This window comes from Panthera onca, chromosome A2 (genome assembly GCF_046562875.1).
Source record: "Panthera onca isolate mPanOnc1 chromosome A2, mPanOnc1 haplotype 2, whole genome shotgun sequence".
Lineage (NCBI taxonomy): Eukaryota > Metazoa > Chordata > Mammalia > Carnivora > Felidae > Panthera > Panthera onca.
Window position 1 is genome coordinate 4,871,277 of NC_138340.1, and position 27,780 is coordinate 4,899,056.

At 47.8% G+C, this 27,780-nt stretch overlaps 1 protein-coding gene across 1 annotated transcript in view; it reads right to left on the bottom strand.

Annotated features, from left to right (window-relative positions):
- Window positions 1-1,800: 1,800 nt before the first annotated feature.
- The window catches only part of LOC132675259 (complement C3-like), a 39,605-nt gene continuing 13,625 nt past the window's right edge, over window positions 1,801-27,780 (bottom strand). Inside the window, exons 18-41 of the mRNA XM_078443494.2 lie at window positions 24,078-24,186; window positions 23,712-23,797; window positions 18,935-19,077; window positions 18,617-18,829; window positions 16,494-16,560; window positions 16,301-16,387; window positions 15,343-15,546; window positions 14,833-14,908; window positions 14,386-14,545; window positions 13,375-13,473; window positions 10,512-10,668; window positions 8,685-8,848; window positions 7,449-7,607; window positions 7,246-7,305; window positions 7,039-7,129; window positions 6,870-6,921; window positions 5,480-5,567; window positions 5,310-5,399; window positions 3,497-3,602; window positions 3,208-3,297; window positions 2,948-3,031; window positions 2,307-2,390; window positions 2,080-2,215; window positions 1,801-1,983 (exon numbers count right to left, since the gene is read on the bottom strand). Of these exons, the coding sequence (XP_078299620.2) occupies window positions 1,842-1,983; window positions 2,080-2,215; window positions 2,307-2,390; window positions 2,948-3,031; window positions 3,208-3,297; window positions 3,497-3,602; window positions 5,310-5,399; window positions 5,480-5,567; window positions 6,870-6,921; window positions 7,039-7,129; window positions 7,246-7,305; window positions 7,449-7,607; window positions 8,685-8,848; window positions 10,512-10,668; window positions 13,375-13,473; window positions 14,386-14,545; window positions 14,833-14,908; window positions 15,343-15,546; window positions 16,301-16,387; window positions 16,494-16,560; window positions 18,617-18,829; window positions 18,935-19,077; window positions 23,712-23,797; window positions 24,078-24,186 (2,747 nt within the window). The 3' untranslated portion in view covers window positions 1,801-1,841. The remainder of the gene's footprint in view (window positions 1,984-2,079; window positions 2,216-2,306; window positions 2,391-2,947; window positions 3,032-3,207; window positions 3,298-3,496; window positions 3,603-5,309; window positions 5,400-5,479; window positions 5,568-6,869; window positions 6,922-7,038; window positions 7,130-7,245; window positions 7,306-7,448; window positions 7,608-8,684; window positions 8,849-10,511; window positions 10,669-13,374; window positions 13,474-14,385; window positions 14,546-14,832; window positions 14,909-15,342; window positions 15,547-16,300; window positions 16,388-16,493; window positions 16,561-18,616; window positions 18,830-18,934; window positions 19,078-23,711; window positions 23,798-24,077; window positions 24,187-27,780) is intronic.

The following is a 27,780-nucleotide window of genomic DNA, read 5'->3' on the forward strand; positions in this document are numbered from 1 at the left end:
GTCTAAAATCCACAGACAAGCCAGCAGGCTGGAGATTCATTTAAGAGTTGATGTTATAGTTTTGAGTCTAAAGACTAGAAACTCGGGCAGAATTTCTATGCTGATATCCTGAATTCCATCTTGCTTAGGAAACCGATTCTTTTCCTCTTCTGCCCTTCAACTGATTGGATGAGGCCCACTCACATCGTCAAGTGTAACCTGAAAGTCAACTGACTGTAGGTGTGAATCACATGTGAGATTTACCCATGCAGCAGCATGGAGATCAGTGTCTGAATAAACCATAGCCGTTAGACTGACACATAAAATGACCATTATTTGATCTAAACGACCATAGTGGTGGCCCCAACGTAGGCAGGTTTTCTCACAGTACCCTGTTCTTCATTCCTTTTTGGACACCTTACATGTCTGAAATCAACTCTACACTGTCTTTAGAATGTGAGTTTCATGATCAGGTCTGTGCTGTTCGCAGTCTGGAACCACAGGTGCCCAAACAGAATAATACCCAGTGTCTTTTTTTTTTTCTGAAAAAAAGGAAGAAAATGAATCCCAGGGCAGAAGAAAGGGGGAATTGGCATGAAAAACCATGACAAGAAGGACATAAAGGTGGCCGGAGGGGCAACCTGCCAGAGGTCGGCTGGGACACCTAGTGAGTGATGAGGACTTTTGAGTCTCCCTTTGACAGGGGTGCTGACAACCAGGGACTGGAAGTAGCAGGAGGGACGGTGAATATATTTCCCTCATATTCCTGGAATTGGGAGGTGGGGTTCACAGGACACAGCCAATTTCATACAGGAAATGGGCTGAGAAGGGGTGACTGCCAGGCTCAGGGCTTTTCCCATGATGACCTCATCTAGAGTCAGGGACTGGATCCCAACATCTACAGACCTAGACGTACTGGTGGTTATTAAACACAAGAGACATCCAGGGACTCAGTTCTGTCTGCAGAGAATGAAACTATTCACCTGTGACTGCTGCCCCCGATGCAGCGCACGTGGTGCTGTGACCGCAATACCCCCACGACAACCCCCCTTCAGCCCTTGAATGCTGACTCATTCCTTCCCCTCCCTGGTTCACCCATATCTCCAGTGGAAATGAGCCCAGCCTGCCCCTTAACGCCCCCTTCTGGGCACAGCCGCTTGAAATGCAGGCAAAGTAGTGAATGGAGTTGTAAGTGAGCTGCATGTGAGGGGCAAGTGGGGAGAAGGTGAGGAGGTGGAGGATCCAGGTGGGGATGAAGGTGAGGGGGGAGGATCCAGGTGGGAGGAGGTGAAGAGGCAGAGGATCCACGTGGGAGGAAGGTGAGGACACAATATCCAGGTGGGAGGAAGGTGAGGAGGCAGAGGTTCCAGGTGGGAAGAAGGTGAGGAGGTGGAGGATCCAGGTGGGAGGAAGGTGAGGAGGCAGAGGATCCAGGTGGGGATGAAGGTGAGGAGGCAGAGAACTGTGGAGCCCTCATGCATAATGATGCTCGTGAGGGCTGGGGTACAGCAGGTGACGATACTGGTACCCACACAGTGGATGAGAGAAGGATGTAGGTGAAGATACTGGTGAGGACCCAGAGGACACACAGGTCACGATGCAGGTGGAAAGAAAGCAAGTAGGTGAGCACTTGGCGCAAATGCAGGCTCACTTCAGACTACGTGCGGGTGCAGTGCAGGTGCACGTGGGCGCGGGCTCCCCGGGGGAGGAAGCAAACGTGCAGGTGATCCACAGGGAGGAAGGAGTTGCAGGGGAGGAAGCAGGGGATCACAGCTGCCTCTTCCTCCCTCTCCAAGACCTTCCGACTTTGGGAGACCCATGAACTCACAGGGAAGCTTTATTGTGGGGACTGTGGGCAGGGGTCAGTTGGGACAGCCAAAGACAACCATGTTCTCAGTGAAGTTGGCCAGGTCTTGACACAGCTTCTCATTCTCCTCATCCTGGCATTCGTCAGCCTCTGGCCACTGTTCCAGCCAAGTGTCCTTCCCAATGATGTAGTTGATGCTGCGGGGAGGACGGCAGGTCAGGATCAGGGCAGGGAAAGCATGGGAAGGGGCGGCCCACTGCGGGGGGTGGGGCATGCACAGGGCTGACACTCACTTGTGTTTCTCTCCCCACAGGTCAGTGGACACGCCCCACATGAGGTAGTGTTTCCCCTCCTGCAGCTTCAGGGCTTCTCTGCACTTGATGTGGCTGATGAACCTGCGCTCCTGTCCAACCTGCACCTCATCAGAGCCTGGAAGGGACGGACAGGGACGCTGAGTGGGGGAGGGCAGGGAACCAGCAAGAAGAAAGTGGAAAGACAGAACACAGACTGCAGGGCTGACCTGATTTGATGATCTGCTGGATGACCATTATGTAATCATCAAAGTCTTCTGACAGCTCCTTCTTGAGAAGCCTGGTCTTGTACACTGATGGGGGAGGAGGGGAAGGACGGTGGGGTCACAGGCAAGGGGGGCTGCGGGGACCCTCAGCTGCAGGCGCACCTGGGCATATGGCATCCCCAAGCAGACACATGCAGGGTCACAGCCACACGTGCAACAGTCCCTGCCCCCCAGTAACACACCTGCCACATGTGTTCCTACAACCACCACGTCACACAGCCACACACGGCCATGTGCACAATTACAGTCACCACAGTGGAGTCCTATGCATAGCCTCCCATCCGCTGTCCCCCACAAGCACTGTCTCTTATCTCCATGGCTTGGCACGACTACAATGTCACACACACAAGGGACAGACAAGCATATCCGCTCTCACACTGGCCGCACACCCGGCCGACTCATTAGCATGGCTCCCCATGCACTCATGGCCCCTCATAACACATTTACACCCACACACACATGGGCTGCAACCACAGCCTGACGTATAGCCATATGCAGCCAGGGGCACTCACAGCCAGTCACACACACAGCTATGGCCACACAGTGTCGCTCACCCAGGCACCCACATGCACGTGCCCACTCACCGTAGTCTACTCCTGGTTCACAGGCCTTGTCCAGACGGTCGTCCAGGGTGATCTTTTCATCCATCGGGTGCATGAAGCAGTTCTCTGTGTGGTGGATGAGTGGGGGACATGGTTGTATTACATGCGTTGTCCAGGGCCCCCCACCTCTGGGTCCGTGTGGGTGTCCACTGGGTGTGGGCTTTCAGAGCCCCCTTGGGCCACCCCCATGGAAGGAGGATCCAGGGGTGTGTGTCCACCCTTCCTGGCTTCTCTGCACCCACCCTCAGCACAGCGGCACATGTCTTTGTGACAGAGCTTGCTCAGCAACCCGTCTTCTTTGTCTGGGTGGTAGAACCGGATGCAATTCTCATCTGTGGGCAGAGTAGCAGGGAGGTGACAGAGGGCTAGGGCCTCCGGCCCAGAGACCCAGGGGCTTGGAGTCCCAGCTCCAGTCCCTCAGACCTGGAGAGGCCAGGTCCCCAACCCTGGGACCCTCAGGCCCCCGCCTCGCACGGATCCCTTGGACCCTCAGGCCGCCCAGGCCCCCCAGACCCTAGGTGGGCTGCTCACCCAGGTTGTAATAGGAGTACACCTTGACCGACCCGGGCTGGATAAGCCCCACGTTGAAGTACTGGTGCACTTTGAAGGTCAGACAGTCCTCCTGGTCATGTGAGATCTGGGGGGAAAGAGGAGGCTGGTCAGTGGGGCGACAGGTCGTGTGAGATCTGGGGGGAAGGAGGAGGCTGGTCAGTGGGGCAACACAGAACGGAGCCCAGCATAGGGTCCTGGGGGTTGAGACAGTGGTGGAGAAAGTGAGTGAGCAGGAGTCTCCACCAAAAGACTGATGAGCACTTCAACACAGCCATTTTCCACTTCGCCAAGGCTTGAAGCTACATTATCCCTGTCAGCTTCCTTTCCTAGTTCAGTGTGGCCATGTGATTGAGTTCTGGCCACTGGACTGCTGTCTCTGCCCATAAAAACATCCAAGGTTAATGGTACTGAATGCTATATTTAAAAGTAGTTGTTGGGGTGGCACCAGGAGGGCATAGTGGGTTAAATATCCAACTCTTTATCTCAGGTCAGGTCATGATCTCATGGGTTTGTGACTTTGAGCCCCACATTGGGCTCTGCTCTGACAGCACAGAACCTTCTTGGGATTCTGTCTTTACTTCTCTTTGCCCCTTCCCTGCTTGTGTTCTCTCTCTGTCTCTCTCAAAATAAATAAATATTAGAAAATTTAAAAGAAAAACTTATTGAGAGGCTAGATCTTAAAAGTTCTCATCACACACACACACACACACACACACATGCATTAAAACTATGTGAAGTAATGAATGTGTTAAGTAAACTTATGGTGGTGATCATTTCCCAATATACACATACATCAAATCATTATGTTGTGCACCTTAAACTTACACAATTTTATATGTCAATGATACCCCATTCAAGCTGAAAAAATAAAGACAAAGAAAGGGAGAGAGAGAGAAACAGAAATAGATATGCATAGACAGGTGTACTTGGAGGAACAGGCTAGCACTTAATGAAGTTGGGTAGAGAGTATATGGAACTGTTTTACTGCTCTGCAATTTCCCTGTAAGGTTGGAATCCTATAAAAATTTAAGTGCACAAAAACTCCAGTACAAGAAAACGTCAACCACTAGCTCATGCACAATCCTCTTTTCTTCCAGAGAGGAGGGGTCCAGCAGAGGACTCTAAGATCCTAGGGATTGCAGAGCCCCAAGAAGGAATGTGAGTGGATCCCTGACTTACTGTGTGGAGCAGAAAACCCTTTCCTTAGCCTCCCGGCTGGACTTTACCTGAGTGGGAGGCACAAGACTCTTGTGTTGGGACCCTCATATTCTTGAGAGGCTTATTACAGCAGCTAGTGTTACTTATACTGACTAATATGGGGTGAGGGGACTTTGGGAATTTTGGAAGTTAGCAGGGGGCATGTGAAGATAGGGAAACGGAAAGATGTAAGTAGGGGAGAGGAGGAAGCTCAAGTCAATGTTAGAGAGGAAGGCAGTGACAGAAAGTCAGATGGCGAGCAAACATGGAGAGAGAAAACCCAGGGGGTGCGGAGCAAGGGGAATGCTTTTCAGCACTGAGCACTTTATTTTTTAAACCCAAGTGGCTCCTTTCAAAAGTTGTTGAAGACTACGATGAGAAATTGGAGGAAGCAAGTGTAAAATGAGGTTGGAAGGAGACTGGTCAGAAGGTAAGCTGCTTAGAAAAGATGAGATGACCTGGGTTGTCCACCTTCTTTTTATGCCCCTTCCCTCCACCACCCAGCAGCACAGACCCCTCACTTCCTAGACTGGGCCTGGTGTGGCCCAGAAGGAGGCCTGCCTGGTAGAGGTCAGATCCCCATTGGAAGCCTTACCTTGTCCAGGTAGATGGTGACGGTGTTCTTATTTGAGAAGGCCTTGTTCAGCTCGTACATAGAGATGTATCTGTCAACGCCGTTGCTCAACTGGGGAAGGGTAAGACTTAAGAATATCCTCCTGAAGCCTCCGCCCTCTGACCCAGCCCCCAAGCCCAAGCCCTTCATACCAGGTCAAGGTCACCAGTGTCAGGAGAAAAGCCAGTCATCATGGATATATCCAGGATCGACATGGTAGCATCCTGCTCTCCCAGGTACCTGTATAGGGCAGGGAGAGGGCACTTGGGTCCCAGGGTAGGGTCAGCCCTGGGGCACAGTGTCTGTACAAGGGGGTCTGGTCAGAGACTGGGGTTACTGGTTCCCACACAGCAGCACAGAAGGATATTAGATTGTGGGAAACATTCCCCAAATGGAATGAAGGAAAGGCAGTGTCATGGTCAAGGTGACTAAAAGCTCAGGCTCTGGAGCCCCTTTGCACGGGTTCAAATCCCAGCTCCATATGACATTTGATGAGTCGCTTGACCTCTCCATGCCTCAATTCGTCCAGAAAATGCAGACGAGAAAATGTTACCATGGTCTAGCTCAATAACGCCAGGTCCCCAGCACCAGGGTACAGTAGTCAATTGCATAAAGTACGAGTACAAATCTTGTCTCTGGATCTTGGGTCCACCAATCATTGTGCAAATCACAGACACGCATCACGGTCAGTGACCAATCACGTCATTCCTTTCAAAGTCTGCCCGTGATGGGTCACTGAGCAGTTCATGCACAGATAGCAAGGCCTGTGGTTGTGGTACTTCCTTATCTCCCAGGGATAAGCCGCATGACGTTTCACAAAACTGGTCAACTGGCAGAGGGATCTGCCAGCCAAGATGAAAGGCAGCAGAGAAATGAAGACACTGGAGGTAAAATTTGAAAGCACAGAAATGGAGTTAGAGAAGGAACAGCAGACTGTGCGAATGTCACCCTTGCTGCCATTGGAGGGACCGACCGGCTGTCTTGTGACATCGGCTGCTCAAAAGATTAGAGTTGGAAGCTGACCTAACTTAGAAGGGAGCGTGACAATTCACTATGTCATAGGAAAGATGCCTGCTCAGTCCTTATCACAAGTGACACAACAGAAGGAAGACCCACAGCACTTTTGGTAAGTGTTTTACAAAGGAGAACAAGAATTGCTTGTTATCTCCATGTTCTAATGTTGTAGTTTACAGCATGCTAAACAAATTCTCATGTTACTGTAATTTCCATTTCTCTGTACCTTCCTAACTGGCATTTTGAGAGTTCTGAAGCTGTGATAAACGCTTTAAAGGTCATGCAACAATGGCAAATTCCCCCACTGATTTGTTGACACTGCTTGAATAATTTCAGGTTATGGGGCCATCGCTCGTGTTGGACTGCCAATGCAAAGTGAGGACTGCCTGGGGTACCCACCTCCTGGCAGGTACTTCAGACAATACCAGATGCACAATACGCTCTTAGAAAGGATTAGGTCATGGAAAGGAGAAGTCTTGCTATAGACAGAGGAATGGCCAAGATGACCCCCAGTGCCCCATCACTTACCTGGTACAGATGTCAAGGATCATGGTGTCCAGGGCTTCCTGAGGCCTCTTGACTAGAAACACAGACAGAAGAATGGGAGGGGGGTGTCCCTGGGTCCCAACTCAGGAAGGAGGCAGACATTAGAATGAGGGCGGGGGAAGGGTAACAGGTAGGGTCTTAACTCTTTTACCATCTTCAGGAGCTCGTCGTACATTAATCTTGAGGTCAAACTTCTTGCAGGTGTGGTTGCTTTTGAGCTTGGCATGGTACATTGTCACCACCTGGTGAGATCACAGGGCAATGCAGTGTCAGCCCACTTGAGTTGAGAAGAGGGTCCCTCGGGGCCAGAGGGGCTGAGAGAAGGTGGGCCAAGCTGGTGTGTGTTCCTGTTCCTTACCGACAAGGTGCCTTGTCCTTTCCCTTTAGCTGTTACTACAAAATCCTCATTTTTCTTGGTCTGCAGGGAGCAGGGAAGAAGAGAGAGGGTGTTGGGAACCAAGCCTTCCCCTGGTTGCTACAGTCATATGCCCTATTTCTTGCCTGTGGCCAACACTGGTTGTTGTGGAGGGGGACGGCAAGCATTTGGCTAGGCAGTTGTACCTCTGCTGACCGCTGGAGGCTAGCAGATTCCCAGAGGATGGTATGCCTGATGGCAGAGCTGCGGCTGGGCAGTTCAATGGATACTTCCAGGTTCAGGTCCTTGTGGTCAGGGACATCCTTCTGGAATTGGGCCAAGGCCTGGAACACCATGAAGGTGGCCTAGAGCCCATGAGAAAGAATGAAGGTGAGCCAGGAGACTGAGAAAGTGGTTAGAACCCACTGGGGAAGGAAGAGACTCAGATCAGAGGGAAGGGGGTACTGGGACTATAGCTTAGGACCCCCTGCCCCAGAGAAGGTGAGGATAAGATTAGGGGTTGTTAGACACTGAGGACTTGTTCTTGATTCTCCAAGGGACAGTGGCTTAGACAAGAGCTTGGACACACTGAGAACAGGTCTAGAATCCACCAGAAATTGTAGGTATAAGACTGAAACTCTAGCACCATTGAAAATATGGCACAACCCATCCAGGGCAGAGTCTAGGACAAAGGTTTGGAGCCACTGGGAATGTGTTTAGAACCCATTTGTGTAAAAGGAATGAAGTTGGAGGGGCGCCTGGGTCGCTTAGTCGGTTAAGCGTCCGACTCCGGCTCAGGTCATGATCTCGTGGTCCCTGGGTTTGAGCCCCGCGTCGGGCTCTGTGCTGGCAGCTCAGAGCCTGGAGTCTGTTTCGGATTCTGTGTCTCCCTCTCTCTCTGCCCCTCCCCTGCCCATGCTCTCTCTCTGTCTCAAAAGTAAATAAACGTTAAAATAAAAAAATTAAAAAAAAAAAGGAATGAATTTGGAGCTTGGGGATACTGATCATATGCTCTAGATTTCAAATGGACAGAGACTGGCAGCTTGCCAGGAAGAAAGGGGTCAACTGGAGCCTGAGGCTATTGAAACCATGTCCTAGAACCCACTCTCCTGGGTCAGAGAGGCTTATATGATGTCCTAGATGATGTCCAAGAACATGATCTAGAACCCACAGTAAGATGAACTAACACTGGGAGCCTGGTGGAACTGAGAACATGGTCTAGATATCAGGAGGCTCAGAACACAGCTTGGGCATCCAGAATGTAGTCTGGAATCCACCACTGGGTTCACAACTAAAAAATCCTGACCTCTCAATTCCATTACAGCCACTGTGGCTTGTGGGACAGAAGGACTGCCCCTCTTGGTTAACATGTTCTCTGGGAGACCAGTGGGAAGCCAGAGGAGGTAGGCATGCAGGTGCCTGGGGGATATGGGGTCACTTGCCTGGGTGGAGCCATAGCCACCTTCGTAGTATCTCTGCTCATTGAGCCAGCTGGCGATGGGACGTACAGAGTCAAAGTCTTTGAGCAGCAGCAGGGCCAAGAGGGCATAGGATGTGGCCTCCACGTTGTAGAGGTGCTTGCCAGGCTCCTCCCAACTTGTCTTGTCTGCAAAGAGATGCACCCCCCCCCCATCCCGTTCCCCATGCTCACTGCACAGTCCAGCCTGAGATGGCTCAAGAAAACTCAGAAAAAGACTCACAATAGACTCCTTGGTGTTCAGGTGTCCTGACTGACATCCAAGGCCCTCAATCTGCTGGCTCCTGCCTCACTCTCTTCTTTCATTAACCTTCACTCTTCCATTTCAATTCTCAACTGCAGCCCCACTGATCTACAGGAGATTCCCTAAACTTTCCATGGTCATTCTTACTTCCTGGGCCTTTTCATATTCTGTACCCTCTATGTATTCCCGGTTAATCCCATCCTGCACAATTCAGCTTCAATGGCACCCCAAGAGTTTGTGAGGCCCTCCCTCTGTCTCTTAAAACATCATGTGCTGTCCTGTCCTAGCACTGTGATGCTCTATAGCAATCTATTTACTCATTTGTTTCCTCAACTGGAGTGTGAACCATGTTGGCAAGGGCTGTGCTGTATTCACTGCGATGTCCCAAGTGCCCACAAAAGCACTTGTGGCAGAGATCATCATTAAAAAGCATTCCCTCCTCAGGGACACCTGGGTGGCTCAGTCAGTGGAGCTTCCAACTTTGGTTCAGGTCATGATCTCACGGTTCAGGAGTTCAAGCCCCACATCAGGATGTCTGCTGTCAGCACAGAGCCAGCTTTGTACTCTCTGTCTCCCACTGTCTCTGCCTCTCCCCTGCTCATGCCCTCTCTTTCAAAATAAATGAACATTAAAAAAAAAACACTGCTCCCTCCTCCTGGGCACACAGTTGCAATGCATTTCCCATATGTCTTTGCAGGCAGGTGCAGCCACATGACTGAACTCTGGATGATGGCATGGACACTGGCAATGTTAGGGGCCCCTTCCGTGCCTGGTCTACCTCCCTTGAATGATCCACCTGACCATTTCCCTTTCTGCTTAGATGGAGTGGATCCCAAGCATCCCTGGTGGCAAAGTCATGAAAAGATAGAGGCCCAGATCTCCACATGACTGTCTGGAAGAGAGCTGTCCACCAACAACAAGCTTCCATTGTGCTAAACCACCTCAGTATATGTCCTGACATATGTTACATCAGTGAGTGCAAACCTGATGCAGTATATTACCTGAGCCAATGATTAAGTGCTCACTGTGTGCTGGGCACTGTGCTAAATTCCCTATGGCATTATCTTATCTAATCCTAATTACCCTTGAGATAATGACGACAACAACATCGGAATAGAGCTCTCACTGTATGCTAGACCTTCTACCTACATTACTCCTTCAATCTTGTCAACCACCTATGATGTAAGTATCTTCTTCAGATGAGGTCCAGGGAGGGTCAGTGACTTTTACAAAGTCGCACAGTGAGAATGTGGCAGAGGGAGATTTGAATTTGGGTCTGTCTGATGTCAGAGCCCACGTCCTTGTTCCTGTGTCATAGCAAGTGCTCAAAACATAGCTGTTGAATGAATGATGCTACCTTCTTGTGTAGCTTACAGTGAGGATTCTGACACCTCAGAGCCATTCACCAAGCAGGGCTTAGCACCATCCACTCCAGCTCAACCTGAAGCTGCCCATCGTAGCATAGCTTAGAGCCACATGCCAGCTCAAGATGACCACCCCCAAACCCTGGCCATGCATGCCTCTGTTCTTCACCAGGCTGCAACTCACCTTGGGCTGCGCTCAGAAATTTTTCGAGGAGATCTTCCTTCAGCCTGCCTAATCGGGCCAGGGCGTAGCCTGCAATGGCCACAGAATATGGTCTCCGCAGGTTCCTATAGTGGAATTCAATATAATCTCCTGCCTTATTGATGTTCTTTTCCAGGCTCTGTGAGAAAGAGGATTGGTTCTCTGGTAAGTTGGACATTGCAACCACAGAGAGCTGGTAAGCATCACACAAATGCCAATTCTTGGGTATGAGGAAGGATTCTGTCCTTGGGACATATTTGTTTAGAATCTGTCTTTTTTTTTTTTTTTTCTTTTTTGGGTTTTCCAGACATTTTAGTCTCCGTGAACTGCCTCGTTGTTGAGTAACTCTGATGTGCCTGGGATAGTTTATATACCCAGTGGTGTTTTGGTAACAGTTTAAGCACCAGCTCTCCGGAGTGTGTATGAGGGCCAGGGGTCTGTTTTATCGCCTGCCGATTACTGTGGTGTAAATGCTCCCACTGTGGGCAATTTCAAGCTACCAACGTAATGGCCCTGAACATAAAGGGGAGAATATGTGTCGCAGATAGACACTCATGACCTAGTATGACCCAGCTTCAGCACCCCACTGGGAAACCTCTTCTCTAATCATCAGCTTCACAGCTAACACTTACTATATGGCAGTCACACAGGCAATCGCTGAACTTCAGGATCCCATGGGGTTGGCATTATTTTCATCATCATCTCTACTGCACGAATGACAAGATTGAGACCCAGAGAGATGATGGAAGGAGGAAGACATGATGTGCAGCGTTCGCCAACTTTCTTGGTGTAAATATTACCGTGGCCAATTTCAAACTATGTGGAGTCAGTGAATGCAGAGTTCGGGGGAGGGGGGCAGTAGCACAGAATTAGATAGCATTTCCACCTTATAGGTACATAACCTCGAGATGGATAGATTTGTCATAGATAATGAGGGAAAGTAGTGAAACAATCAGGAAGTGATGAGTTTTGAGCGTTTCTTACCTTTGCTTTTAATGCTTAGTGTTTAAAGTCAGTTTACATAATTTGCTTGAAAAGAATGATTGTGTTTAACAACTAGCTTGTGAAAGCCCTGGAAGTTTACTGGTTGGCTTTCACAGACTGATCCCAGCACACTTTTTTTTTTTTTAATGTTTATTGGTATTTGAGAGAGAGAGAGAGGACAGCAGCAGATAGACAGAGACAGAATAGAAGCAGGCTCCAGGCTCCAAGGTGCAAGATGTCAGCTCAGAGCCCAATACCAGGCTGGAACTCCCTAACAGGGAGATCATGACCTGAGCTGACATCAGAGGCTCAACCGACCAAGCCACCCAGGCACCCTAGTTCCAGCACACTCCTGATCTGCACCCCAGCAATCTGCTTCTATAGCCTATGCTATGCTCAGTTATACTGTTGTGGTAGGGCCCCTCCCTAAGGAAAAACAAAAGAAAACAAAAACAAAACCTCAGGCAACCTGGCTATAAGAGTACTTGACATCCCTCATGACCCTGTAACATGAGATCCCTTGATCAGACTGCATGTTTGTGTGTTACCATATATGGGAGACAAAGGAGTAAAAGATATGTAAAACACTATGCCACCTGGAGTTAGGGGCTCAGTTCTTAGGGTATAAACCCAACTGAGCCTGCTGGCACGAATAAAGTTGCTTCCTGGAAAATAAGCCTCTATGTCACGACTCTCTCTGCAAGAATCCTGCTACAGTGTTGCCATTTTGTAGAAGAAAATGTTGGTGCCTTGCAGCAGAAACTAATCCTTTCCCAGCTGCCCAGCTTCCCTGCCCAGCTGCCTGTTCTCCATCCACTCTTAACTTTTGCAGAAACTTCGGTCTTTCATTCACTCGGCCACAGTGGAAGCAGCCATATTTGCTCAGTAAGACCTACTTCCTGGCCTCAGCTGATTGGACCAGGTATGACCACCTGACCCGGGGTGGGCCAATCAGAATTTACCCTATGGGAATCTGAAAGCTCTAGGTTTGGTCTGGCTATTTCCCCAAGGAAGGCAGCCAAGTTCTGTTGGGCAGGCTGGGTGGCAGGGAGAGAGGAATTATTGGGCCCAGAACGGCCTGGGTCCCTCTGAGGCCCTCAAGTCAACAGCCCTGTCCCCTCTATCTTGAGTCCGATGAAGGGAGGGGCAGCTGCCTGAGGCAAAATCCTGGGCTCTCTAACTTGGCAAGCTAAGGTCAAACAAACCACTCTCAAACCCCAGGACAAAGCAGAGGGAGTAATTGCAGAGACTCTGGGGAGTCCATCTTTCTAAGCTTCTCTGCTTCAGAACCAAAACCAGAGGAAAAAGAGACAGCCGTGAGCCAATATTTGTAATCATTTCCTTTTTGGGGGCATGGGCCCCTTGGAAAATTTCCTAAAAGATCTCCTGAACTGAGAGAGTAGCCTTGATGTGTTCTTGGGTCTGGGTTGTGCCTTTTCTTCAGGGAAGCAGCAAGGTATGCTGCACTGATCATGTAGCAGTGATGGGGAAAGCAGGCTGAGGGGGCTTTTGTTGAAATTGGCTGACACTCTCTGGACAGGGTAAAGCAGGCAGAAAGGACCCATTCTTTGATCTCTTTCTGTCTTAGTTTTCTCCTCTGTAACCTGGGGATAAGAAGAGTAGCCTACGTCTCGGACTCTTAGAAGGATTACAGGACTTAGCATGTGCAACACTTAGATGAGCATCTTAGTTAAATGCTCAAAAAATGCTGGGAATTATTATGGTTTTATGGGCATTATGGCTGCTGTGGTGGCTGCTATTGCACTGGGAGGACCGGGAATCACCCTAATGCAACACCCACCCTCCAAGGTGGATGTGCCGTGGGTAGGGAGGGGAGACGGAGAGGGTGGCAGACACTTACATTGACCCTTTGCTTGCAAATATCTTTAGCCTCTTCCAGTGCAATGAGAACAAAGGCTGTGAGGGACACATCCTTCTCCTCATTCTCCTGGTAGCCACCCTAGAATGGGAAGCAAGAAACAAGGATAGTATGACCACTGTGTCCCCACATGCTGACCAAACCTCTTGTAGGGTCAGCAGGTCAAGGCAGGGTTGAATCTCTCATCAGTATCTCCCTAGGTGGGCCACACTTTTCAGTATTCATTGATTCAGCAATTGTTGCTGGTGCTGTGGATAAGATGGTGGGCAAGAACTAGACACTGGCCCCAACCCCCACAGTGCTCCCCATCTAGTAGGGGAGACAGACATGAACCAATTGGCTCACCAGTAGATATATCATTACAAATTGATGAGTGCTGTGCAGGAGGAAAAGTGGATGTGGCATTGAGAATGGACAGTGGGAGTGTGACTCAGTTGTGGAGATCAGGAAAGATTTCCCTGTAGGATGACCCGGGTTGGCATGCCAGACAGTGAGAACAGCATGTGCAAAGGCCCTGTGGCTGGCTAGAGCAAAGCTCCTTGCAGTACAGATGGCATGTGATGGGGGTAGGGGGATGGTGTGAGATTGGAAATCTGAAATGTCAGGCTAAGGCAGTGATTCTCCACCTTATGAATGCATCAGCACCTCATGGCATGGGGAGGGGGTGTTGTAGCAACTGTGATTCCTAGGCCCTACTCCTGAAGTTTCTGATTCCTGCATCTCAAGTCTATATTGAGATCATACTTTTCTAACAAGTTTGAAGGTGATTATGCAGCTACTGGCCTGGGGACCACATTTGGAGAACCACAGCTGGGAAGGGTTCTATATTTTCAGAGTGAAGGGGGAGGGACTTCGGTGTTGCACTAGCCTCTGAAGGTCTCTGGTCTTTGCATTGGGAAAGTGACACTCTCAGCTGAGGGGTAGCCTTTCTCCTGTCTATCCTGTGACTCCAGTCGTCCCTCCCCCAGCTTGCCCGAAACCCATGCTTCTTACAGTCATTGCTTGGGACATTACGGGCGCATCTTCCCGGAAGACCCCGTCGGGATTCTGCCTGTGAAGGATCAGCCATTTGACCGCCCCGCAGATGACATCGGCCTGAATGGCAATGAGGTTGGAAGCCAGAGAGAAGACCTTGACCACGTAGGCTGTCAGCCTGTGGGCGGCACAAAGCGTCAGCCAATCGCCTCCGGGATCCAGAGACTGCCATTCCAGGAAACCAATGAGCAGAGAGGGGCGGGGCCTACAAGCTGGCCCAGCTTCTCCACCCAAGTCAGGCGCCAGCCTAGCCACAGGGGGCGCTTAATGTCCACAGGCCACGTGGCAGCTCAAGGTGGGCGCCTCATCTCTGTGGGCTGAGGGTCCATAGCACAGCGTGTTTGGGCGACACCTGGCTGGAACACCCCAGGTGGACCTGCTCAGTGGGGTGCCAGAACCGCTCACCAGGTGCTGGGCTTCCTGTCCAGGTAGGCCGCATAGGCCGAATTGTCCTGTCTGTAGGCCAGCTGCTGGGAGTACCCTGCAGGGAAGCCAGAAGTGTCTCCAGAGGAGCAGGGGCTGAGTGGAGGGGCTCAGGGGACAAGGATTCTCTGAGGGGGGCGAGACAGGGGTTCAGGGAGGAATGAGGGGGCTCAGGGCTGAGCAGGGAAGTCTGGGAGAGCAGAAGGGACTTCTAAAAGGGGAAGGAGTTCTCAGAGGAGAGGGGTTCAGAGAGACGAAGGATCTCAAGGGGGTTCAGGGCAAGGGGGCCTCAGTGAGACAGGGAGTTCTAGAGGGCTCAGAGGGGCCCAGGGTCTCAGAGAGGGCAATGGTCAGGGGAGGTCTTTGAAAAGAAGGGATCCTGAAAGGGGAGGAGCTTAGAGGAAGGGCATGGCCTGGAAAGGGGCCTGGGTCTCAGGGAGGACCCTGCTCTGGAGGTGGCTGGAGCAGAGAGGGTCTCCCAGGCAGACCCACCCTTTTCGATGAGCTGCAAGGCTTCCTTTCTCTTTGTGGGTCCCAACTTCTCCCACTGGTCCGTTTGGTCCAGGTAATGGACGGCAATGACCGTGGGCGTCATGCTTTTCATGTTCTGCTCCCCACAGCCCGAGGGGATCACGATGAGGTTTTTCAGTCGCTCGGCGTCAATGGCATCCTCAGTCAACTGAGCCACCGGGGTCCCTGCAACCGGGCGGGAGGACAGGGCTCAAGCAACTCACCCACCATGGGGTGGGGTGAGAAGGGCCAGGGCTGTCCCCAGCGATCCCAGGCTCCAGGCAGCCAGTGCCAAAGAGGTCAGGGGCAGTTGAGGGCTGAGGGGACGTGATGGTAGGAGGTAGGAGACGGGGGTAGGGGAGTGGGGAGGGTGTCTACATTTGTAGGGAAGGGAGTCTTATGCTTCACAGAAATCTGCTCCCTGAGCCTCTTGTCACAAGTGGCAAATTAATTCCAGAACAATCGTCACCAATACTTAGATCATGCTTCATGCTGTTGCCAGGCGCTGTTCTAGAGAAACATCAGACAGTATCTCATTTAATCCTCTCAACAAGCCTTTGATATAGGTACTATTATTCACCCCATCACAGATGAGAAAACCAAGGGTCTCTCCCAAAAACCTTACAGCTTACAGGTTACAAGGTGCTTTTCCAGGAACTTTTCCCTTCTGGCTCCAGTCGTCTAACTCAGGCAATTAGTTCCAGAATTTCCTGCTCTTGAACTATACTGTTTCTCATTTAAGCTTCTCTATCAGCAAAGGCTATTTGCTGAACTAAATACTGCCTGGAACCCTCTATAAAACAGATCAGGGAGGTGGCCTGCTGTTCTAGCTGTAGTGGAGGCAGGGGACGCACGGTAGTATACATGCCCAGAATTCGGAGAAATTAGGTCCCCTTCTCCAGAGCTGTGCCTTCCTGGGCGAGGGTCAGTGGCAGCTCACCTTGCAAGAGGATCCTGGTCTCTGAATCTGTGTCTGGTACCTGGTCACTGAGGTCTATGGCATGGACCTCCTCTCGCTGCACTCCGTCTGCCAGTGGAATGGGAAGGACCCGTGGTGTCACCCTCTCCCACAAGGCCCTGCCTCACCCCCTACCCCGCACCCCCAGGTCTCAACCATTCTGTGGCTGACTCACTTTGGCCCCGGTTTTCTGGATCCAGTGTGTGAACGGCCACAGTTTTGTTGACTCTGATCCCTTCAGGCTGAACAGTGTTGGGATGGGATGGGGGAGGGGGAAGTCAGGTGAATAAAAGAACAGACACAGCTGATCAGCAGGGCATGGGCACGATGGCATCACCCATCCTAGTTCTGTGACTGGGAGTCAGTTTACCCCCACTGCCTCTCAAATGTCCTTAAAATAAAAGAATGTGCATAAAGTGCTGAGTACAATGCCTGGCACTTAGTAAGCGCTCAGTTAAACTAGGGGCTATCTTATTATCAGTGTCCCAAGTGAAGCTCTCCTTCCATGCTGGACTGCTGCTGTTTGTGCCCTTCCATCACACATTCTCCTTGAAGCTGGTACTAATGCACACATTTTCCTTTGGAGACCCAGTCTCCTCCGTGGCATGCTGGTAAACATTTGGTAGCCATCTCTCCAGGAAGAAAAGATCCTGATTTGTGGCACTGGCAGTTTCCATCCTGCGAACATCCCTGCCACAGTAGATTTCAAGCTACCAGTATCAGAGGGTGCAGAATTGGGAGTTGTGGACACACTGGCTCTGGGGAGCCTTGTGCAGGCTCCGGCGCCCTCTGGGGTTTCTTCCCATTGGTGCCACACTGAGCCACCCTGGGACCCCTGATAAAAGGGATAATTAAGATTGTGCTCCTGGGGGCGCCTGTCTGCCTGGATGGAAGAGCATGGGATTCTTGACCTTGGGGTTGTAAGTTCGAGTCCCACATAGGGCGTGGGGATTACTTAAAAATAAAATCTAAAAAAAAAAAAAAAAAAAAGAGTTTGGTTCCATTAAGGAAAGAAATATTATAATAAATTCTAGTTTGGGTATAAATAAGATATTTCACTGTAAAATAACGCTGTCAGTTTTAAATCATTTTCTTTTTTTTTTTTTTTTTTGAGTTAGGCTCTGTTATCCATTATTTTTGTTTTTTTTTTGTTTCAATATATGAAATTTATTGTCAAATTGGTTTCCATAAGACACCCAGTGCTCATCCCAAAAGGTGCCCTCCTCAATGCCCATCACCCACCCTTCCCTCCCTCCCACCCCCCATCAACCCTCAGTTTGTTCTCAGTTTTTAACAGTCTCTTATGCTTTGGCTCTCTCCCACTCTAACCTCTTTTTTTTTCCTTCCCCTCCCCCATGGGTTTCTGTTAAGTTTCTCAGGATTCACATAAGAGTGAAAACGTATGGTATCTGTCTTTCTCTGTATGGCTTATTTCACTTAGCATCACACTCTCCAGTTCCATCCACGTTGCTACAAAGGGCCATATTTCGTTCTTTCTCATTGCCACGTAGTACTCCATTGTGTATATAAACCACAATTTCTTTATCCATTCATCAGTTGATGGACATTTAGGCTCTTTCCATCATTTGGCTATTGTTGAGAGTGCTGCTATAAACATTGGGGTACAAGTGCCCCTCTGCATCAGCACTCCTGTATCCCTTGGGTAAATTCCTAGCAGTGCTATTGCTGGGTCATAGGGTAGGTCTATTTTTAATTTTTTGAGGAATCTCCACACTAAATCATTTGCTTTTTAATGTTTCATTGTTATTTCAATGACTTTAACGTTACGGGGGAAAATTAACCACTAAACAATTTCAACCGTTAAAAAAGACACGTAGATGGGGGCCTTCATTTGTCCTTTAGCTTCAGGCTCCTATTGTGGTTTGACTTGGCACTGTCTCTATTTAAAATTTTGATCTTTTGTGTATCATGGATTTTTTGGCATTAATTTTGATTCCTTACAATATTGCATTAAAACAGTGTTGCTCTTATGATCTCACATTTTGCTTGGAAATATTAAGGAAAGATGATATGAGGCTTTTATTTTTATTGAAGACTTGATCTCCTATTATATTTGAGAATGTTCATCACTAAGAAAGTGTAGAAATGTAACTGTTCCTCACTTACTCACCCTAATCCTGGCCTTGCTTCCAATCTTGCAGGACTCCCAAGCATCCTAAGCTGGACACTGGACACTCTTGGTGTCTCAGAGTCAGTGTCTCCAACCTGGGTTGACAGCATGGGGAGACAGGAGCCTCTCCCAAAGGACAAGGGACTGCAGGTGCCCCAAGGACTCACCACGACCTTCAAGGGTTTCTTGACACCATCCATGAGGAAACGATTATAGACCGCAGCCTTGACCTCCACCTCATGTAGACCGACCTTCAGAGGCACGAGGAGAAAAGGCACGGCTATTGAGGACTTGGCTGGGATGTTCAGAATCTGCTGATACGGTTTCCTTGCGGTGGCCTGGCTGCAGAAGGCTGGGTTGTAGAGCAGGGTCACCCGCACCTGCCAGGGAGAGAATATCAGTCAGGGGGGCAGGTGCCATGGCCACCTCCCCCAACCATCCAAGCTCTTCATCATACCTCTGCCCCCACCCCCCTGGGAACCTACCTTGAGCTCCCCAACATCCTGGTAATTGTAGAGCACGGCTCGGATCTCCACTTGCTCATTGCGCACGACAGAGTAGGGTAGCCGCAGGTCGATGAAGAAGTCTTGCATCACCGTGACCTCATAGGGGTCAGCCACACAGATCCCTGCCCAGGAGTGGAGTGCCAAGGGATCAGCCACGCAGATCCCTGCCCAGGAGTGTTCCTTCCCAGTGTCAAGGGAAGGAGGTGGACAGGCTCTCAGTGCTTACCCCTGACTGCGGGAGCTGTGTCAAGCTCAGCCTGTGTTTGTGCAAGCCCAGGGGCTAAACAATTGCACAGGTGACACGTTACCAATAGTGGTGGCAGCTGGGAGTCACTCTCATGTACGGTTTCCATTTTCTTCTTGTAGTTTTACTCATAGGTAGGTGTGCAGGGGGAAGGGTTCGAGCACACCCAAAGGGTCCATACCTGGGCTCTCCAAAATGGTAGCCTGAGCTCTCTCTGGTTCCTGGGCACTTGGAATGTGGCTAACTCAGAAAACTTTTTAACACATGTTTGGAACAATTTGCATATGCCAACCTTCCTTTTCAGCTGTACATTTTGCAAATCCTACAATACAGATCAAAGTATTTTCAATGAAAGGCTAGGGGCGCCTTTCCACTGACTGGCTCAGTCAGTGGTGGGTGTGATTCTTGATCTGGGGCCATGAGTTCAAGCTCACGTGGGGTGTGGAGATGACTTACAAATAAAATTAAAATCTTAAAAAAAAAAAAGCACCCTCCTTGAGATGCTCTGCAGACATAAATTATGTACTAGATTTCAAAGGCTTAGTACAAACAAAAGCAAAATGCATCTTTCACAATTTCGAGATATTATTAGGTTACTCTTAAATATCAATAGATGATTATTATAACATTATCATTAGCGTGATGGTGGGCTTTTTTAAACATATTTTTCAGCATATTTTTTCAACGTATTTACCACAAGTTGCAAGAATAACATTGTGGAGATATTTGGTTACAGAAAATGTATGATAAAATTGATTTCACCTCCTCTTTTTTTATGGGGCTCCCAGAAAATTTAAAATGACATGCAGCTTGCGTCGTATTTCTGGTGGACAGTGCTGATCTACAGGCAGTGAAAATGACTGCAAAAGCGATGGTTAATTTGTGATTCAACAGCTACTAGGCTATATTCAAGCACTCGGTTGATGCAAGCAAAATTTGCAAAACTTTATCATATTGAAATGTTACATTAAAAAAATAAATAAAAATAATGTTGCACCAAAGGTGTATTAAAATTTGGGGCACCTGGGTGGCTCAGTCGGTTAAGCATCTGACTCTTGATTTTCGCTCAGGTCATGATTTCCGGGTGCCTGAGTTACAGTCTGGTGTCAGGTTCTGAGCTGATGGCGTGGAGACTGCTAGGGATTCTCTTTCTCTCTCTCTGCCTGTGTGCTCTTCCTCTCCCCCCCCTCTCAAAATAAACATTTAAAAAAGACAGTTAAGGAAAAGAAATACATAAAAATTTATACACCTTATTTTTCAGCAATGGAAAAAAAATAGAGGCCTGAACCTTGAGCCTTGAAAATCCTTATTTCCTAACCTACGGTCATTATTTCTCATTCTCACAGGCGTCTGTTATAGTCATGGGAGGTAGTTACCATTTCTTATCTACCATTCATTTTTACATTTTTAAAAAAGCTTATTTATCTTTGGCCATCTCTACAGCCAATGTGGGGCTCGAACTCACAATCCCAATATCAGGAGTCACACGCTTTTCCCACTGAGCCAGCCAGCAGGCCCTGTTTTCACATTCTTAAAGCCAGAGTTAGTTTACTCTGGTGGGTGAAAAACCAGCTTTTGCACCACAAACAGGAGGCTGCCTCCAGGGAAACAAAACGGTTTTGTTTTGTTAAATACTGGCCAGCTCATGCTGTGCCTGCAGAAAGCAGACCTGCTCTCTCCTTGCTAATGCAAGTCAGTCAAGACCTACAGAGGAGATGAGGACATCCTTGCACCAGACTTAGCTTTTCCCTTGAACAAGCTGGAAGGAGCGAGAGAGAACCACACACAGAGTGACCTCTGACACACCATCCGTGTTATGTTTGAGGCAGAGAAACGCCTACTCTCCGTGACCCTGGAAGGACAGCTACATGTTTGTCCAAACCCACGGAAGGTACATCACTGAAAGGGAACCCTAGCTTTTGACTGCAGTTGATGATGATGTATCAGTGTTGTCCCAGAGATTGTGGCAAAGGTACCACCTAATGCAAAAAAGGGTTAGAGACGGGAATTGGAGGGAATTGAGGAGTGAGTGGTAATTCTCAGTTGTTTCTGTAAACCTAAATTGTTTAAGAAAACCCATTAATTAGGGGCCCCTGGGTGGCTCAGTCGGTTGAGCGTCCGACTTCGGCTCAGGTCATGATCTCACAGTTTGTGGGTTTGAGCCCCACGTCGGGCTCTGTGCTGACAGCTCAGAGCCTGGAGCCTGCTTCAGGTTCTGTGTCTCCTTCTCTCTGCCCCTCGCCACCCCAGCTTGCAGTCTGTCTCTGTCTCAAAAACAAATAAATATTTAAAAAAATTAAGAAAACCCATTAATTAAAAAATATCAACCAGGGCACCTGAGTGGTTCAGTCGGTTACACATCTGACTCTTGTTCTCAGCTCAAGGTCATGATCTCATGGTTCATGAGTTCGAGCCCTGCATTGGGCCCTGTACAGCCAACAGTGCAGAGCCTGCTTGGGATTCTCTCTCTCTGCCTCTATCTTCCCCTCCCTCAAACATACTGCCTCTCTCTCTCTCAAAATAAATAAATAAGCTTAAAAATATAATCGTACCTGGTAAGACAACAGTATTGAGAAGATGTCACAAGGGTACAGAGAGCAGAATAGAAAAACCATAGGGCCCTTTAAGATGCTGCCCCCATCACTCCCAGGGGGCATTGGGCAACTTCTGGGGATATTTTGGGGACATGTTACAATGGGGGTGGGGGTGCTCCTGAAGTCTTGTAGGTAGAGGCCGCGAATGCTGCTCAACATCTGATATTGCACAGAGAACCTTCCACAGAGAACCTTCCACAGAGAACCACCCAGCCCTGAACAACATCAGTGGTGAGGTGCAGAGACCCTGGTGCAGGACAGGCCTTCCCCAACCTCCAGATACACACAACCCCCCACTTCCTGCCCCGTGGGTCATGTTAAATGCAGGTTCTGATTCAGCAGGTCAGGAGTGGGGTCCAAGATTCTGAATTTCTACAACCCCCCAGGGAAAGCACCTTTGCCAGATTGCTAGTGGTTCAGGGAGCAGGCTTTCAGAAGCAGGGATCTAAACTGTGCCTTTCAACTTTCTCTTTTCAAGCTGCAAGAACCTTTCTTATTTCAAGGAAACCTCATGCAGGCCCTCCATATGCGAACAGGGACAACGAGGATATAGGAAGATGCTCTGATCTGAAACATGGGCGGGGGCCACCGACCAGAAGTGTGCTGAGCTATTACTGGAGCTCCAGACGAAAGGAAAAGTATGTGCCCCATGAATGCATGCACCACCCTCCCTTGGTCAGGAGAAACTGCCAGTTTCAGTTCCCTCAGTTAAAACAAGACAAGCAAAGACGCAGGTTTTGAACATCTTGAAGCCAGGAAAGGGAAGTGATAATGATGTGTAATGTATTATAAATGGTAACAAAACAAAATTATTAAACACATTGGTTTCGCATGAAAGAGATATTCATGCCTCCCGTCCTGAGTCTTCACGTGTCCTTTTTAATGTTTCAATATTTTTTTCAACTACTTTAATGCTCAGGGAAAAAATTAACCTTTACAATATACCTAAATCATGGGGCGCCTCATTGGCTCAGTCACTTAAGCCTCCGACTTTGGCTCAGGTCATGACCTCACAGGTTTGTGGGTTCGAGCCCTGCGTTGGGCTCTGTGCTGACAGCTTAGCGCCTGGAGCCTGCTTTGGATTCTGTGTCTCCCTCTCTCTGCCCCTCCCCCACTCGTGCTCTCTCTGTCTCTCAAAAATAAATAAATAAATAAATATTAAACCCCCCCCCCCAATGTACCTAAATCAGGCACAGGGGGCAGGGGGCACACATTTTCCCTCTTGCCTCAAACTCCAATATGTTTCGGAGTGGTGCTGGTTTCTATTTACAATGGAGATATTTTGTTCATCACTGATTTTTTTTTTATTCACATTGATTTTTTCAAAATCATCACATGAAAATATTACTCATCTGGTGTTAAAGTCATTGCCTCTCTCTCCTCATCCTGCTCTCAGGCCTGCCTGAGATCATCACATTAGACCAGGGCTTGCCAGCTCCCTGTGGTGAGTCCCCCACCCCCGGGATACCTTTTACCCAAGATTCACAATCTGACTGTCTATGTTCCAATCATGCATTTCATCCTGCTTCCTCTTTTATATTTTCTTAATCACTTTACCCATTATCCTGTCAACATGTCAACATCACCCCTTAAGGGTGTTTTTTGTTGCAAATTATTCTAGAGACTGTGCATGTCAACATGGGGGAGATTGTATGTCAGGGGTGGGTGGAATGGAGGTATGTGGGAACTCTTTGTATCTTCCCCTCAATTTTGCTGTGAACCTAAAACTTTTCTCAAAAGAAAATTTATTTACAAAAAGCACTATGTTCCCACAGAATAGGATCTGACACTCCTCTAATCACCTGGGAGCAGAGTGTCAGACACCGAGAAACAGGGGATCTCTCTGGATGGGATGAGAAAATGCCCAGTGTCCCTGGGGTCTCTGCCTGCTGAGCATGGGGGCACCAACTTCACTCACCTTTCTTGTCTGACAAGCTCACGGCCAGAATCTCCCAGGTAGTGATGGAGTCTTTCAAAAATATATTTATGGTCTTTGTGGAGATTCTGGATGGATGAGAAGTGGGGGTATTAAAAAGAGGCAGGTGTCAGGGGTATGGGGGAAGCTGGTGTGGATGGGTCCCAAGGGGCAATTTGGAGGGATGGGTGGAGGCTGGGCACATGGAGGGGGCCTGACTCTTGATTTTCTTTCTAGGCTGGGTTGTGGAGTTGCACAGTGATTCCAGAAAAGAGGTGCATAAGGTACATACAAATGAAGTGGTCCAGTCTGGGGTGCCATAGGAGCTGGCCTGGGGTTGGGTTAAGGTGGGGGGTGTCTCAGCCTTACCCATCTTTCGCAGGTTCATTGAGATCCTCCATGCGCCATAGCCAGCTCTCAGGGAACTGGCTTCGGGAAATGATGTCTTCTTCCGGGATTATATCCTCATCCAAGTCACCTGGGAGGCACGGGTGAGGAGAGGGCATTATGGGTTTAGAACACACCCATTCTCCACTGTCCCCAGAGATACTTATCTCTACACATCTCTGGATTAACTTTATAGTTAATAAACTTTATAGTTTATTTGATTTTCTTCCTTATCTTTTTTTTATGCCCCTTTCATTTTTCTCTTTGCATGGGAATCAGGCTCCTCTCACCTTTCCTTTTTCCAGGGTTCCTTCAACGAACAAATGAAAACACACCTGGTGGAAGGTCCAAACCATCACCACCATGAGCAGTGTGATAGAATAGCCAAATATGCAACAGAGTGCATGATCACACTCCACAAGCACTCTGGAAGTCCCAGGACCTGGGCAGTGTATGACCTATTCTTAATATAGTAGGACTTACAGGTGCAAGACACATAACAACCTAGTAAAATAGGTAAAAATCAGAAACCTAGCCAAAATGATGAAATGGAAGAATTCTCCTTAAAAGAAATTCCAGGATGAAATGACAGCCAGAGAACTTCTCAAAACAGATCTAAACAATATATCTAGACAATAATTTAGAAAAACCATCATAAGACTGATAGCTGGGCTTGAAAAAAGTATAGAAGACAGCAAAGAATCTATTGCTGAAGAGATCAAAGACCTATGAAATAATCAAGGTGAATTATGAAATGTTGTAAATGAGATGCAAAATAACCCAGCTGCAGTGACAGCAAGGATGGAAGAAGTAGAGGAGAGAATAAGTGAAATAGAAGATAAAATTATGGAAAATGATGAAACTAAAAACAGGAGGGCAAGGATATTATTAGACCATGAGGGGAGAATTAGAGACCTAAGTGATTCCTTGAAATGAAATAAATCTGTATCATAGGTGTTCCAGAAGAAGAAGAGAGAGAAAGGGTCAGAAGGTTTATTTGAACAAATTATAGCTGAGAACTTCCCTCATCTGGAGAAGGAAACAGGCATTCAAGTGCAAGAGGTACAGAGAACTCCCTTCAAAATCAACATAAACAGGCCAATACCATGACATATCGTAGTGAAAGTGGAAAAATACAAAGATAAAGAGAGAATTCTGAAAGCAGCTAGGGAAAAAATAGGTCTTAACCTACAAGGGTAGACACAGAAAGGTAGTAGCAGACCTGTCCACTGAAACGTGGCAGGCCAGAAGGGAGTGGCAGGAAATATTCAATGTGCTGAATAGGAAAAATATGCAGCCAAGAATCCTTTATCTGGCAAGGCTGTCATTAAGAATAAAAGGAGAGATAAAGGCTTTCCCAAACAAAAACTGAAGGAGTTTGTGACCACTAAGCCAGCCCTGCAGGAGAGCCTTAGCGGGACTCTGTGAGTGGAAAGCAGCAAAGACTACAAGGGACTAAGACATCACCATAAGTGCGAAACCTGTAGATAACACAATGACACTAAATCCATCTCCTTCAATAATCACTCTGAATGTAAATGGACTGAACGCCTCAATCAAAAGACATAGGGTATCAGAATGGATAAAGAAACAAGATCCATCTATATGTTGCCTACAAGAGATTCATTTTAGACCTGAGGACACCTGTAGATTGAAAGTGAGGTGACGGAGAACCATCTGTCATGCTATGGGACATCAAAAGAAAGCTGGAGTAGCCATACTTGTATCAGACAAACTATATTTTAAAACAAACACTGTAACAAGAGATGAAGTAGGCCATTATATCATAAACGAGGGGTCCATTATCAAGAAGAGCTAACCATTGTAAATATTTATGTCCCCAACATGAAACACCCAGGCTTAAAAATCAATTAATCACAAACATAAATAAACATGTAGATAATACTGTTGTTCTGGAGGGGACTTTAATACTCCACTTGCAGCAATGGAAAGATCATCTAGGCAGAAAATCAATAAGGAAACAATGGCTCTGAACAACACATTGGACCAGATGGACTTAACACATATTCAGAACTTTTCATTCAAAAGCAGAATACACATTCTTCTTGAAGGCACATGGAACATTCTTGAAAATAGATTACATACTGGGTCACAAAACAGCTCTCAACAAGTACAAAAGGATTTGTAAAGCCCCCAAATGCATCGACGTTAAAGAACATCCTACTAGGGGTGCCTGGGTGGCTCGGTCGGTTGAGCGTCCAACTTCGGCTCAGGTCATGATCTCACGGTCCGTGAGTTCGAGCCCCGCATCGGGCTCTGTGCTGACAGCTCGGAGCCTGGAGCCTGTTTCAGATTCTGTGTCTCCCTCTCTCTCTGCCCCTCCCCTGTTCATGCTCTGTCTCTCTCTGTCTCAAAAATAAATAAACGTTAAAAAAAAAAAAGAACATCCTACTAAAACATAAAGGGGTAAACTGGGATATTAAAGAAGAAATTAAAAAATGTATGGAAGCAGATGAAAATGAAAACATGACAGTCCAAACGCTTTGGGATGCAGCAAAGGCAGTTCTAAGAGGACAACACATTGCAATTCACACCAATCTCAAGAGGCAAGAAAGGTCCCACATACATAACCTAACCTCACATCTAAAGGAACTAGAAAGGCAGCAGCAAAGAAAGCCCAAGGCCAGCAGCAGGAGAGAAATAATAAAGATAAGGGCAGAAATAAACAATATAGAATCCAAAACAAAACAAAACAAAACAGATCAATGAATCTAAGAGTTGGTTTTGTGAAAGAATAAATAAAATTGATAACCTCTTAGCCAGGGTTCTTAAAAATAAAAGCAAGAGGACCCCAACAGATAAAATCATGAATGAAATAGGAGAGATCACAACCAGCGCCACAGAAATACAAACAATTATTGAAGAATACAATGAAAAATGATATGCCAACAAACTGGAAAATTTTGAAGAAATGGACAAATTCCTAGACACCCACACACTACCCAAACTGAAAATGGAATAAATAGAAAATTTGAATGGACCCATAACCAGTGAAGGAATTGAATTGGTTTTGAAAAATCTACCAACAAATAAGAGTCCTGGGCCAAATAGTTTTCCAGGGTAATTCTACAAGACATTTAAAGCAAGAGTTCATACCTATTCTTCTGACGCTGTTCCAAAAACGGAAATGGAAGGAAAGCTTCCAGACTCATTCTATGAAGCCAACATTACCTTGATTGCCAAACTAAACAAAGACCCCACTATAAAGGAGAATTACAGGGCAATATCCCTGATGAACATGGATGCAAATATTCTCAACAAATTGAGATACTAGCAAATTGAATTCAACAGTATATTAAAGGAATCCTTTACCATGATCAATTGGGATTCATTCCTGGGCTACAGTGCTGGGTCAATATTGGCAAATCAATCAATGTGATACACCACATTAACAGAAGAAAAGATAAGAACCATATGATCCTGTCAATAAATGTAGAAAAAAGCATTTGACAAAGTACAGCATCCATTCTTCATAAAAACAACCAAGATCATTGGGGTAGAAGGAACATACCTTATCATCAAGGCCATATGAAAGGCCCACAGCTACTATCATCCTCAATGGGGAAAAACAGAGCTTTCCCCCTGAGATCATGAACATGACAGGGGTGTGCACTCTCACCACTGTTGTTAAATGTGGTGTTGGGTGTCGTAGACTCAGCAATCA